Source organism: Pseudorca crassidens, chromosome 13 (genome assembly GCF_039906515.1).
Source record: "Pseudorca crassidens isolate mPseCra1 chromosome 13, mPseCra1.hap1, whole genome shotgun sequence".
NCBI classification, from domain to species: Eukaryota; Metazoa; Chordata; class Mammalia; order Artiodactyla; family Delphinidae; genus Pseudorca; species Pseudorca crassidens.
In genome coordinates, this window is record NC_090308.1 from 10,328,616 (window position 1) to 10,344,003 (window position 15,388).

Here is a 15,388-nt window from a genome sequence, read left to right on the forward strand (position 1 = left end):
ATAAAATAAAACTTTCTATGAAAGTGTGAAAATCAAGGCTGAGCTGGTGATGCTAGAATCCGCAGAGTGAATGAATGGCCCACAGAGAGTAAATCAGATCTCAGGCTAAATTTCCAATATGGGGCCCGAGGCAGCCCTATCTTCACATTCAATCTGAATTAGCCGGGGCATAGGAAAGGTCTGCTTACTTGACTTTAAATAGTGCACGACCCAAACTGGCTTAATTAAAGCAGAAATTTAAAATGGGAGAATGATTGGAATGTCTATATTTTAATGCTATAGATAACAGTGCAGCAAATTCACCTTATCAGTGACTGAAACTGTTTTGTAATATCTTTCTCATCACTGCCATAAACTCTCACAGCCCTACTTAAAATTCAGTTAATTTGCACCCATGTCAAAATGTTAGCTTAACCCTGAGATTTCTGAAAATCGAAAGCATGAAATACACAGATTATCTCTACCTCTCAAAATGCATCAAATGCCTTTCAGTGAGATTCAGATATGAAAATAAGATACTTACACAGTGCAAATTATTTAATTTTAACCTTCTCTCCTTATGGCCTATTATTAAATAATCAACCACAATCCAAATTCATCCCACTGTGTACTCTTGCTACTTTTAACACTAAATATGTACCACTGCAGGATCTCAACCCCTGCTTTTTACAACTCTCTCCTTAAAGAAAACAAAACCCAGATCAAATCTAAGACTTTCCCAAAAATCAATTCACTTCTCATAGTCACATCTAACCCAAAACAACTTTGTATTTTTATCATCTACCCTTCTATTGATTCTCCAGTATCACCATTTTCAATTCTCACATATAATTTATATCAGAGACCACCACATTAAGAATAGTCCTCAAATATTTCTCTAAATATGTTATTCCAAGCACATTTTTCCTTTCTAGTTACCATTCCACAACTGCTGCAATTTGGACTTCAATTCCATAAAATAAGACAAGTGCTTTTAGAGTCACAGTGTGTCCAGCCCATTTTCAAAGAAGTCTTAACATAACTAGTCTATGTTTAGTTACTCAGCTTCTAATGAATTTTATTGCTTGATAAGACTTTCTTGTAACTCTTCCTTATTCAAGTAAGTTTTTAGATATGTATATATTTAAATATGTAGTTATGGGGGTTCCCTAGTGGCACAGTGGTTGAGAGTCCACCTGCCGATGCAGGGGACACGGGTTCGTGCCCCGGTCCAGGAAGATACCACATGCCGCGGAGCGGCTGGGCCCGTGAGCCATGGCCACTGAGCCTGCGCGTCTGGAGCCTGTGCTCCGCAACAGGAGAGGCCACAACAGTGTGAGGGCCGTGTACCGCAAAAAAAAAAAAAAAAAAAATGTAGTTATGTATGTATGAGTTATAACTCTCTCTCCCTCCCCCTCTCCCTCCCTCCCTCCCTCTCTCTCTCTCTCTCTCTCTCTCACACACACACACACACACACACACACACACACACACCCCATTTCCTGGATCTCCTTCTGGCAAGCTGCCACTGCTGCCTACATCCTCCAAAGTCTCAGAAGGTTTCCCATCCCTGGGACTACTAAATAAGAAGGAGTACGAAGTAAATTTTTTAAATATATATTTGAATATAGATTCTAGACATATTAGGTAGCACAGTTAGGCTGTATTATAGGTTAAATAGGGTTTCAGAGGCTGGCCTGGAAATCCACCTACCCTTTAAAGATTATCCAAGTTAAAGAACAAGTCCCTATATATTTTTAGCATCCTTCAGATATATATTCAGATATTATAGCATCCTTCAGATGCTTTTTATACTTAGATATTCCCTCATTATCCCTCTTTCAGAGTATACATACACAAGTATTTATAATAAAGATATCTACGTAACCGTATTCACTCCTAAATATCACGTTAAGGGGATATCTTATTAGTAGTTTCTTTATGAATATAATATTTCACAATTTTTTCAGCCAAATTCCTTAAACCACAAATTGAAGAAAGACATTGAAAAACCCACAGAAAGAAGAACTATCACATCTTCTTGATCTATAATCATATCTATATATCTGGATTAAACAAGAGCTCAAGGAAAGAAAAACTCTCCCCCTTTTGAATCATTATTTGGGGAAATGTTCTGTCTTACCAGCAACCAAAGAAAACTTTTGAAGTAATATTCCATTACGTATGAAATGACAAAAATAATAAAACCCAATGTGAGTCAACGAGTATTTGAACTAGTATGTATAAAGCAGTGGTAAACTCTTTCTGAAGGATAATATGACAAGAAGCTTTTTTTATTATTATTATTATTTTATTTATTTTTTGGCTCTGTTGGGTCTTCACTGCTGCACGCGGGCTTTCTCTAGTTGTGGCGAGCGGGGGCTACTCTTCGTTGCAATGTGCAGGCTTCTTATTGCGGTGGCTTCTCTTGTTGCAGAGCACGGGCTCTAGGCGCGTCGGCTTCACCAGTTGTGACACGTGGGCTCAGTGGCTGTGGCTCACAGGTTCTAGAGCACAGGCTCAGTAGTTGTGGCGCATGGGCTTAGTTGCTCCGTGGCATGTGGGATCTTCCCAGACTAGGGATTGAACCCGTGTCCCCTGCATTGGCGGGCGGATTCTTAACCACTGCGCTGCCAGGGAAGCCCACTATGACAAGAAGCTTTAAACAAAAGCTTCAAAAATTATTACCTTGTTCCAACTATAATACCCTCTCGAATGGGGCAGGGGTGCTATTTATCCAAATTTGTCTGCAGCTACGTGATTTCTAATACTGAGGGGAGAAAGCATGGTCTGTCCTGTGGGGAAAGCATGGACTTTGGACTCAGAGAGGGTCCACACCCTTATCCCAACAGTTAATACCACTGTGTGACTCTGAATATTGGTGCCTATTTCTTAGTTTTCTCACTCACTAAATGCGAGAAATACCTGCCTCATAATTATAATGAAAATTGAATTAGTGAGAACTAAAAGGATCTCAGAGCGACTAGTTGTTCAAAGAAGAAAACTGAAACAACCCAACTATTCAACGATTGTAGAATATGAGAATGAGCCATAATATATCAGCATAGTGGAATGGACAGGGACATGGAAAAGTACATCTAAAACAATGTCAAATGTTTAAGAGTGATGTGCATGAATTACAGCTGTGTGAAAACTCAGTTGATAGCGATCAGGGCCAGCCAGAGTGACCTGTAAGTAGTGGCTGTCATATCGCGAGGCAATCTATGTTGACTTTTCGGTGATGATGTCTAAATATAACTATAAAATGCCTGTTTTTTTCCCAGGCATCCTGCGAACACTACCATGGCTTGCTGGGGGATGGGGGTGGGCGGGACACAGCTGCCCCACATTCGGCCGCCTCCGTCCCCGCACCTACACCCTCACTCACAGCACACTCAAGCAGGAGGATGCTGCTGCTCTGCTCTTTGCCTGTCTAAACCCAAGCTCACTCAAGCCCCGGATCAAGGACCACACCCCAGTAACACTATCTGTGGGACCTGCTAGAATCTCTCCTATGCAGGCTGTAACCGACTTCTGGGTTGCCTTATATTGATATTTAACTCATGTACCGTTTTTTTCATTTTTATGTGTTACTTCTTAACTCCCAAGGAGACTAAAATGGCAATGTCCATGCTTTGTACTTTTTTATGTCTCACTCAGCATACAGCACAAATGACTTAGGAGGATCATGGTGCCTCATAACTGCCTGGGAATGAGGACTGATCACATAAAGTGTTCTCGAAAATAAAAAGTAAAACTCACTAAGCAATTTCTGTACACACATGCAGAAGATGCACGTAAAGTCAATGATAATATATAATGCAACATTAGTAGTCAAATTCTTCTCCTAATGGCATTAAAATCAGTTTAAGTGGGCTTCCCTGGTGGCGCAGTGGTTGAGAGTCCGCCTGCCGATGGAGGCGACACGGGTTCGTGTCCCGGTCCGGGAAGATCCCACATGCCGCGGAGCGGCTGCGCCCGTGAGCCGTGGCCGCTGAGCCTGCGCGTCCGGAGCCTGTGCTCCGCAACGGGAGAGACCACAACTGTGAGAGGCCCGCGTACCGCAAAAAAAAAAAAAAAAAAAAAAAAAAAATCAGTTTAAGTCAAAAACAGGCACGGGGCACTAAATATTCTTCCCTCACTTCATTCATATTCCCTTCAAGCCAGAAAATACCAAGATTCTCAGTTACCACTGTCACTACTACCACAGAATCCAATTACCGAAGATGACGTAATGGAGGCTTGGAGCTGCGGGGACTGGCCCAGGGCTGCAGTACTAGTGCAGGTCTCCTGACTCAGGTCCACATTTCCTTCCGCTGTATCACGCCTCTGTGTACGATCATGAGAATCAGGTAGAAAAAAAATGCAACCCAGCATCTAAAACCACTTTTTTTTTTTTTACTTCTATTAATGGCAAAATAGTGCCTGTTTAATTAAGACTCGAACTAAAACACTGAAACTTCAACTTTGGTTATCTATACACTGTAGGTTCTCCTCTGGTCAGTCAGGAATATTTGCCACATTCTACAACGGTACAGGAAGGATCAAGAACTGGAATCCTAAGACATCAGACAAGGCAGGAAAGGCTGTTTTGTTCTTGGCTCTAAGAACCATCAAATTACTGATGCCCTCTAACCATGATGCCATTCACAACGTGAGAGGAGGGGCAGGGAGGAACCGAAATACTCATATACTGACTTGGAAAGAGGACCATTGTCAATATTTTTGTTTTTCGTTTGGTTTCCTTAAGGCAAGTTACAGGGAACATACATATTTGTGGAGCCACAAAACGAAATCTGAAGGAAGGGGGCAAGGGGATGATAAAAATTTTTTTTGTAAAGGTGGGATTATAGACAACTTTTATTTGAGCAGTTTTTCTCTGAAATAAACATGTTTTGATTTACAGTTTTAAATAAAGAAGTTTGTTTTTCACATATATATCATTAAACAAAACAGGAGTAGAAGGCACAGTATTTTTTCCTAACCACATTTTAAATTTTATCTCTAATCTAAAAATCTAAAATATCACTGGATTTTTACTTTTCAGAATTAGTAAATTAGAAATAAAATATTAATAGGTTGTTACCTATGTATATAAACTAATTTCCATCAACTACCCATAAAAAGTAACAATCAGAAGCTGTGATTCTTAACTCTTAGGGACACTCTTCTTTAAAAAAAAATACATCCAGGATGTATATACATCTCAAATCTAGCATATAGTGTCAGAGGTTCGTATAATATCCTCTAGAAACCCATCCAAAGACCCTCCTGACCTGCATAATCATATAATGACCAACATCTACCATGCACTTCCAAAGCACTTTAACACATTATCATTTGATCACACAATTCTTAAGGCACCCTGATAAAGGATTTATCAATGAAACACAGCATCTAAGAACTGAAAAGAACCTCATTGGTCCATACATGATGTACGTATGAATCCCCTAAAAGTGTCTGCAACCATGAATGTTATGAATTTCTTCCTTCTATATAACAAAAATCTGTTCCTTGTAATTTACACCCATTGGTTTTGTTACTTTGATCCTTTCGCAGAATATTTGAAGATAGCTTTATCTATTTCCCTTTTCTGAGCAAAATATGCCAGTTCTTAGTCCTCTTAACACAAAACATATCATGGGGAGGACTTTGCTTCTCCTCCTACATTAGGACAAATCCTACATTAGTACAAATCTGGCCTCAGGTACCTGTATTATTTGACAGACTCATCACGCCCTTGATCCGTCCCATCAGCTGTGACGGAACCCTACCTCCCCCATCTCCTATCATACAGCTGGTTAGCTGACTCAAGTGGCAAAAATTTTTCTCTCTGCTTATTTTCATTTTGCTTGTTTCTGGTCACTATTCTGGCCTGACATCTAACATACTAACTGCATTTCCTATCTTGACGTCAACCACCAATTAAATCAGCATGCCACTTCATTCATACCTCCCTCCACAGCACTGATAAAAATACTGAAGAGGTCAAGGGAGAGGACAGAGCCTTGGCTAACTACTAGTGCCATTCATAAGGCCTGACATAAATCCAGGCATCAGAGCTCTTGGAGGAAGGTCTTCATCAGAAACCTTAGGAAAAGCCTTTCCACTCCACTCATCCACAGCACTCTTCCGATTCACTCATTACGCTCATGACGCACGCCCAAGTCCGTACCTACCTCTGGATGACAACCTCCTGCCCACTTCAAATTCCTCCATCTTTCCTAATATATAAAATAGATAGTCCAAAGTTTAGAAAAACACTTAGAACTTGAGACAAAAAGGTACAACGGAAAGGGAGGTGGCTTAGACTCAGACAAACCTGGGTGTGAATCCTGCCTATACTACTTATTAGCTACGTAAAATTCGGTTCACATTTAATACAGCACAGTTGTGTTCACCTCTGGTGTTGCTGGGGGACTGATTAAATGAGGTACCACAGGATTTATCACACAGTGGGAGGTTCCTAAATCTTTTTTCTTTTCCTCTCAACAAATTAGCAAGTTGAAGTCAGAGCAAACAATCACTCAATAATTTAATCCATTTACTTTCTTGTCTCACCCGCATACTGTTAATTAAAGGTGGACATTTTGCCTTATTCATCTTTGCACACCTAGCACTCAGGAGAATGCCTGGCATGATTAACATTTGCTGAACAGAAAGAGCAATGGCTTCCGCAACACCGCAATGCTGGTTAAACAGCAGGGCTCTATCAGACTGTAGGCCTCTGATGGCCAAGGGGTACCATAGGCAAAGAATCATGCATCACTGCAGACAAAGCTTCACTTTTCCCAAGTTCACGTAAGCCACAGCTTCCAGTACCTCCTCATGTCTGTGCCCCCCAAAGGTGTCACCCTTGGCTGGTTTCTCTCAGCTTCAGAGTTCTATTTCCAACTGCCACCCAACATTCCTGCCTGGATACCCAGGATCCTCCCCTTCTGTTTGTGATCTCAGTGAAAGACACCCCCAGCCAGATGTACAAAACAGGGTCCAGGGGTGCTCCTGACTCCCCTCTCTCCTCTCCACCACAGCCAACCACTCACCAAGTCTGGTCAGCTGGACACGTCATTGAGGCCAACAGGAAATCTCCCCCTCCAACCATACTGGCCTCTGTGGGCCTCTAGAAGATCCACACACCTTCCCACCACTGGGCCTTCAACGACACCGTTCCCGCCACGAAGAAGGAGCTCTGCTCTCCTGCAGAACTCAGCGCTACAGCCCTGTCCTCAGAGAAACCCTCCCTGAGCTCCAGACCGAGGCAGGATCCTCTCCAAAACCACTGTGCTTTTCCTTCATAGCACTCATCAGAGTCTGTAAGAATATTTGTGACTACTTGATACATATCCCCAACTAGATTGTCCCGCAGGAAAAGGAACAGGAAGTGAAGAAGACAAATATTAAACCCATTTGTAGCTATCGTCTAGGTACAACAGAATATAAGGCTGTTTTGGTTTCCTGGTTTTTACCTGATTTTTATAAATTGGCAAAACCTATTATTTGCCTAATCCCCCAAGCTCAGCAACTTGTAAGTCAGTTCAATGAGTAAATTACTGTCTGACTAAACTACACTTTTTTTTTGGCGGGGGGGGCTGTTGGGTCTTCGTTGCTGCACGCAGGCTTTCTCTAGTTGCAGCGAGCGAGGGCTACTCTTCGTTGAGGTGCGCGGGCTTCTCATTGCGGTGGCTTCTCTTGTTGCGGAGCATGGGCTCTAGGCGCATGGGCTTCAGTAGTTGTGGCTCACGGGCTCTAGCGTACAGGTTCAGTAGTTGTGGCGCACAGACTTAGTTGCTCCGCGGCATGTGGAATTTTCCCGGACCAGGGCTCGAACCCGTGTCCCCTGCATTGGCAGGCAACTCCCAACCACTGTGCCACCAGGGAAGCCCTAAACTATACTTTTAAATGTAATTTAGCAAACATAGTAATTTTATGAACAAATCAAAGTGTATACGTATTTTTTTTGTTTCAAGAGTAAATTAGATCTAAAAGGAATATCAAAATAGTAATTGAATATATTTCTGTTTTCCTCAGATTTGTTATTCTCACCATCCAAAACAACTGTAAAACTATTATCATGGTGTTGACAATTTCTAAAATTTATATCTCTAAGTACGCAATATTGTTCATATCCATGTATCACTACTGACAACCTAGTAGCAGGCTCTTATTTAAGAAATGGAAATAATATGGTATATTTCCCATATAAATACAGATTTAAATCAACAAAGGAAGCTTTTGTGAGAGTAAGTCAAATTTCAACCCTACCACTTTTAAAGCTGTGTGATGCTAAAAAAATTCACCTCTTGGGGCTTCCCTGGTGGCGCAGTGGTTGAGAGTCCGCCTGCCGATGCAGGGGACACGGGTTCGTGCCCCGGTCCGGGAAGATTCCACATGCCACGGAGAGGCTGGGCCCGTGAGCCATGTTCGCTGAGCCTGCGCGTCCGGAGCCCGTGCTCCGCAACGGGAGAGGCCACAACAGTGAGAGGCCCGCATACCACAAAAAAAAAAAAAAAAAAAAAAAAAATTCACCTCTTAACTTCTCTGCATCTCAGTTAACTCAGCTACATACCAAGAATACTACCACTATCACTATAGAGTTGTTAGAGAATTAGAGATAATAGTCAAGGTTCGACACGACAGCCTTTTAATAGGGATAGATTTTATCATCATCATCATTATATGGAGGTATAACACCAGAATAGTCACTATGAGGCACGGATACCCTCTACTCCTCCACTAATGTGCATAAGACAGGCACTGCTTATCAATCCTAGCATTCATTTTCCCGAAGTCCAGTAAGCCTCAGCATCTTTCACCCTGTGGAGTGGCACGCAGCCACTACGGACTATCAGATTTTGCAATCAGAATCCAATTTGCTCTCCGCAGTACAATGGGAATACATAAAGTTTGCCATTGGGTAGACCTGAATGCATATCCATCTCCGGCTTCTGACTGGCCATGAAATATGCTGGGTGAATTAGCCAGTGCCCAAAGCCTGCGTTTTCCCATCTTTCAAGTGAAGATAATACTGCCCTGAAAAAGACAATCATTCTAAAGATATCTGATGTGTGGTTTGCATGGGTAAACAATTCCAGACATGTCAGAGCCGAACCTAAAGACAGACAGACAAGGTACTGATTTCTCCAGCAATCTCCATGGTTGCCATCATGCCTCTTTCAAAGTATTTTATTAATTTTTATAAAGTAACAACTTTAAACTGGCATTAAAGAAAATGCATTAAAATATGATGAATGTTAGCAATTGACTTACCTACCGCTGGACAAAGAATGCCTGCTGTGCAGATACACAGGCTACAGCCCCCTGGTGTAAATGTGCTTTTCAGAGACGTGGCCCTATTTAAGATCTACTTTATCAGAACCATAATGAAGTGAAAGCATATACTGACTCTTACTGTAATGTGATTATTCAAAGGAGAAAAGGTAACATGACTCATATATAGTCAAATCTTATATACTGAAAAAGACAAGGCAGCTAAACACAACATATAAGCCCTAGACAGGGTACTATAACAACGGAAAGAAGATTACTATACAGATGCTATCAGGAGAGGAGACAAAATTAAAATATGGACTGTAGGTTAAAGCACTGCTTCAAAGTTAAGCATCTGGACGGTGATGATTGCACTGGGGTATATAAAAGAAAAACCTTGTTCCTAGGAAATACACAGGGCGCAGAGACACTGAGGAGTAAAGGGGCACTATGTATGCAACCTACTCTCAAATGATTCTGGGAAAATACACTGCAGATAGGGAGGTGGGTAGATTAACAGATAAAATAAATAGCGAAATGTTGAAATTTGATGCATAAGAGTAAAAGGTATATGGGATTTCTCTGTACTATTCTTGTAACTTTCCTATAAATTTGAAATTGCTTCAAAATAAAAGCTAAAACAGGAGAAGGGGCAAAAAGGAAAGGATAACTGAAAACCAAACAAAATAATCACTACCCCTCACAAGGGGTCTGCAAGGAGGTCTGCAGCTGCTCAGAACCAAGAGACACCAATGAATGCGCAATGTCAGGGGTCTCTGGCAGGCTTTGGGGCGGGCGGTGTGGGGAGGACTACAGGGCAAAGGAAACGTCAAAAAACTAGGAGAGACAGCACGACGGATGGAAGAAAGAAGTGGGCGTGATAAGGTGGAGCTGGGAAGGGGTAGAGGTTGCTGCACTGTTCCTGAAAGTACTCAAGTTGGCAAAACACATAATGAATGCAAACTTTGAAATACTTTTTTCTAAAAATTCTTAGGAAGCTTCCGTTCCACAAAAACTTAATCTAAAGAAAAAAAAAAAAGGATCCCCCAGGTTAAAACCCTGCTCTGGTAGAGACCCTTTCTCACAAATCGCCTTTGCAGGTCATCAGCCTCAATCCTCAAGATGTAATGAGGCTTCTGCCCCCTCAGGTTTCTTACAAGGCTTTTTCAAAGAGCTCAACCCAACCCTGAAAGATGTGAGATGTGCCATCTTTTAACCCAGAACCCTTCCTTGTTTGTTTTTGTAAGTTTCAAAAAGTGCTTTTATAACCACCACTTTTCACATGTCGCCCTGCTCCTGCCTCTTCTCTACAAAGGGTATAAGCAGACCAGCTCCCCTAGCAGCGCCTCCGTCAAGTTCTCAGGTTTAAAATAAGGGAAGCAACTACCCAAATGAAAACATATCTGGGATTTTTAAATCTTAGTATAAATAAAAAAGAGAAATATCCCAAAACTGTGGTTGACAAAGGTTTCAGTTGCAGGAAACAGGGTTCAGAGACTGCCAACTAATTAACAGTTTAAGTGCTCACTCTGCAGAGGGAGCCTAACTCTCCAACTGTCCAGTCTTAGGACCTTAAGAAGCTTTGGTACAGTGGAGCGAGGTCAAGTACACAGACTCTGGAGTTAAGGCCGCCTGGCTCACCACTTACTGTGTGACCTTGGGCAGATCTCATAAATTCTCTGAACTTCAGCTTCCTCCTCTGAAAAGTTGGGATAATAGGAGTACCCACCTCAGAGCATGGTTGTTAAGTCTTAAATAACATAGTAGATACAAAACACACAGAACAGTGGCTGGCACATAGTAAGTGCTCAATTATAACGTCAGAGATGATTACTACTGGATAACTTCACTCCTCTGAGCCTCATGACTCCTCACATGTAAAGTGAGGGACTGAGAAATGAACTCTTACCGTAAGTCTCTTCCCGTACTAGCATGCTCTAATTCTAGAATCATCCACCAGAACTTCCAATGTCATGGTAAAATGTCAAAAGGGATGTGAACCGTTAGGGATATTTCTCCTTTCTGTCTCATTCTTTGACCAGAAATCTTATCAATAAACTGCCCTGAAGGTCAAAGAGAGAGGGCTATAAAAGGGCTCTAAAGAATTCAAACCCGAAAAGTTCAACATCCAAGCAATCAACACTCGCCTTAAGGTGACACGCCTGCCACCTGTCAAGTCTTCCCCACACTACACCTGGACAGCCCTCTTGCACACCTCCGGGCCCGTGCACTAAGGAACACCCCCATGTGGAAAGCCCTTGCGCCGCATGTGCCGTGGCCACCTGTGAACTGGAGAAACTCTTCCGACTCCGCAAAGTGCCATCAGATAAAGCATTCTGCCTCCTCAGGGCTCCCGCCATCTATTGAGACTCGCCTACCTAACAGACGGTCAACATTCATTACAACCAACGGCAACTCTTTGCTTCTGTCAGTCTCCCTCCTCAACAGACTCCTTAAGGGCAGAAATGGTGTCTTCCTCATCCTAATTCTCCTCATAGACCCAACTTATACACGGTGAGCAATTACTGCTGCTGTTATTTTATTAATAAAAAAACAAAATAAAAGAATTCAAGTGCACCTTAACCCTTACCTCTCCAAGCTATCCTCTCCTAAATAATATTGTACTGCCTTCCTAGATGTGTCAATGACAGGTAATAAAAACCATGAAACCCGGGCTTCCCTGGTGGCGCAGTGGTTGAAGAGTCCGCCTGCCGATGCAGGGGACACGGGTTCGTGCCCCGGTCTAGGAGGATCCCACATGCCGCGGAGCGGCTGGGACCGTGAGCCATGGCCGCTGAGCCTGCGCGTCCGGAGCCTGTGCTCCGCAGCGGGAGAGGCCACAACAGTGAGAGGCCGCGGACCGCAAAAACTAAAAAAAAAAACTATGAAACCCGATCCCGAGTCTGGCTTGTAACAGGCACTTAATAAATGTTTGGTACACGCATGTGAGAAAGACATGCAACTGTATCTCCTATTCCAAGTGCGACTTCTCCTGGATTCAGATTATAATGCTCCCAACAGGCATTTTTATTTCCAGGCTACACTGTCACCATTCTTAACATCCCTAGAACATCATTTCCCAAACTATGTTTATAGCTGTTACTGTAACTAAGAGTGAAAGATGTCTATAAAGTACATACCACTCTTTAAGATACATAATATATGTCAGCATAAGAAAAGTCTAAAGCATCCTACACAGAAAAAAACCTATTTAATTTGGTCGTACCCAAAGCTGTCTGGGCAAGTTTTCTGTTTTGTTTTGTTTCGTTTTGTTAAGTAGAACACAGGAAAACATAAACTAGCATGATATAAAAAATGTAAGAATGCATTCCATTTTCGTTGTTAGCTGGGTCTATGTAGGTAGACAACCAAAGAGCGTGCGTGAGCGTGTGTGCGCACGCAAGCCTTCCATCCTAGGAAGTGTGGGAGGACAACACAGTGCTTAGCTTGCCTGTAGATATTTATATGCAGTCGGGCAGTCAGAGCAACTACAAGATATTTTTATATATAGCTGGATAGTAAGAGTAACAACAAGGTATGCTGGTCATATATCCTTAGCATTTACGGCAAATTATTAATCAAGCCCCACCTGAAACAATTTGTTAAATTGATTTTAATCACTGGGCCTCTCGTGTGAAGCTTTGTATAATCAGCATTTCATTTACAAAATTAATTGCCTGATTGATCCTCAGGAGGCAGTTGCTGCCATTACCCTGCTGTCATAACTCCTGAGTAGGGTGTCACAACATGAAATTCTGACAGTATGAAAAGCACTGCTATTTTAAAAATGGGTGAGGGGAGAAAGGGATAAAAGAGGAAAACCAAAGAAGTTACATTACCCCCTTCAGCCTGAAAGAAAGTTGAAAGTGATTTTCATGCTAATTACACTGTATCAATACCCTTCTGCTAAATTAATTAACATACAAATCTAGGGTTCAGGGCATGAAGGATTTTTACTATCTTAAAATAATAACTAGAATGTAAAAGCACAGATTCACCACTAGAGTTAAATTGTAACCTATGTTATAAAATATGTATCTTGATATAGATAGACAGATAAAGGGCAGCACTGATTAGTCTGGCAGACTACTGGTCTACTGCTCACCATTTCAATTTCCCATACTCTGCCTTTCTCACACTTTCTAATAAAAAAAGGCATGACCAGGGTGCTTCCCTGGTGGCGCAGTGGTTGAGAGTCCGCCTGCTGATGCAGGGGACACGGGTTCGTGCCCCGGTCCGGGAAGACCCCACGTGCCGCGGAGCGGCTGGGCCCGTGAGCCATGGCCACTGAGCCTGCGCTCCACAACGGGAGAGGCCACAGCAGTGAGAGGCCCGCGTACTGCAAAAAAAAAAAAAAGAAAAAGAAAAACCAAAAAAAAAAAAAACAAAACAAAACAAAAAAGGCATGACCAGAAATTTTAGGAGTTTATGACTAATACCAAAATATATTTTAAGCATATGCAAAACACACAAAAGCATACATTCATCGGTCTTTCAAAAACAGTATCTAGTATTGTTACACACTTTTTACATTTAATTTCTTGCTCACTATTTAATATTTAGTAGTCTATTGGTAATTGATGGGTCTTCACCTAAAAACCTGTCATCACAATTAATTAATAAAAATTAGGCTAAAAAATACTTCCCCTGTAAAAGAAAAGGAAAAGACAAGTACAGAACAAGGGAGGAAAGAGGGAATTTTTAAGTTACTGAGTATCATTAAAAGTGAGACCACATTACCTTTGTCATATTTTCAAACGAACCCATGTGAGCATGAAACCTGCCAAAGATTCTATTTTTCTTTACCACTAACTTTCCTCTTCAGAAAGAATGCTCAATTCTGCAAAAGCACCCTAAGTAGTGCACCCTCCAAGCTCACAGGTACGTCTCCCACATCCTCAACATTCCATAAAAGCAAGGTGGACCGCGTGGCACCAAGTTGTTTTCAAAGGCATAAAATAATTTCCATAGTATAGATGGGGACTCATTTAAAACAATCCCCATTCAATGCAATCCAATTCCAAATAAGGCCTCTTTAAAAGGGTCACTTTGAATTTAAAGGAGGCCTCCTCAGGAGACCACAGGTAATTTACTTTCCTTTCAGTACAGTGAATTTTGATTCCTATGTACAGCCACAGATTTCCTTTCAAAAGGAAGATCACCTCATAAATTTGCTCTATTATCTTGTGACCGACGTGTTTTATTTGCTGGCTTGGTAAAGAGAGCTAATTGGCACACTGTACCCGCTCCCCCACTGCCGGCTGAAAGAACAAATTCATGGTTGGAGAACGTAAAGGCAAAGTCTTTCCAGCACACATACCAGGGGAGGGGCAGGGGGCCTTAGAAGGGCAGGCCCCTCCTTGACCTCTCGGCCACATTTTACTCCCTGGCAGAATAAGAGCAACGGTCTCTAATTTTTACTTAGCTCTTAGGGACGCCCTAAGTGTTGCCAAGGTCATGTCTACAATGTGCTTTAATTCTGGAAAGAAAGGCACTGTGAAAGCGTATGCATGCCTAGGATCACTCCTTAAGCTGCACACAATGTAACTGTTCTGGAAAATACAATTCACAAATTCAAATACATATCAGTTCAACACCCTTCATTACAAAAGAACTGAATGGGGTGGGAGATGGGGGACGACACAGAGAATCTCTTAAGCCTGTGCAAGGAGGGTGGAGACTTCACCTAAACATTTAATGCTAGCATCACTACTACCTATGACAGGATTCTACAGTATGTCAGAAACGGTTTAGAGCAGTAACTCACAGAAGTGAAAATGGATGAATGCTATATAAACAAGAATGAAGCTGACAGGAAGGTGCAGTTGAAAATGTATATTCAGGATTATAATGTTCCATTTGGAAAGGGAGGGAAGTATTACCTATATAACATACTATGCAAAAGTAAAGGTTGATAAAAATAATATTATTAATCGTTGGGGCTTCCCTGGTGGCGCAGTGGTTGAGAATCTGCCTGCCAATGCAGGGGACACGGGTTCGAGCCCTCGTCTGGGAAGATCCCACATGCCGTGGAGCAACTGGGCCCGTGAGCCACAACTACTGAGCCTGCGCGTCTGGAGCCTGTGCTCCACAACAAGAGAGGCCGCGACAGTGAGAGGCCCATGCACCGCAATGAAGAGTG

The 15,388-nt window shown here is 42.1% G+C and overlaps 1 protein-coding gene across 4 annotated transcripts in view; it reads right to left on the bottom strand.

Annotated features, from left to right (window-relative positions):
• ARID1B (AT-rich interaction domain 1B) overlaps window positions 1–15,388 on the bottom strand; it is a 411,713-nt gene that overhangs the window by 364,379 nt on the left and 31,946 nt on the right. For 2 of the 4 annotated variants that reach the window (XM_067701686.1, XM_067701688.1), the window contains exon 2: window positions 6,159–6,203. The exons of the other annotated variants lie outside the window; for them this stretch is intronic. In XM_067701686.1, the coding sequence (XP_067557787.1) occupies window positions 6,159–6,203 (45 nt within the window). The remainder of the gene's footprint in view (window positions 1–6,158; window positions 6,204–15,388) is intronic. 4 annotated transcript variants of the gene reach the window in all.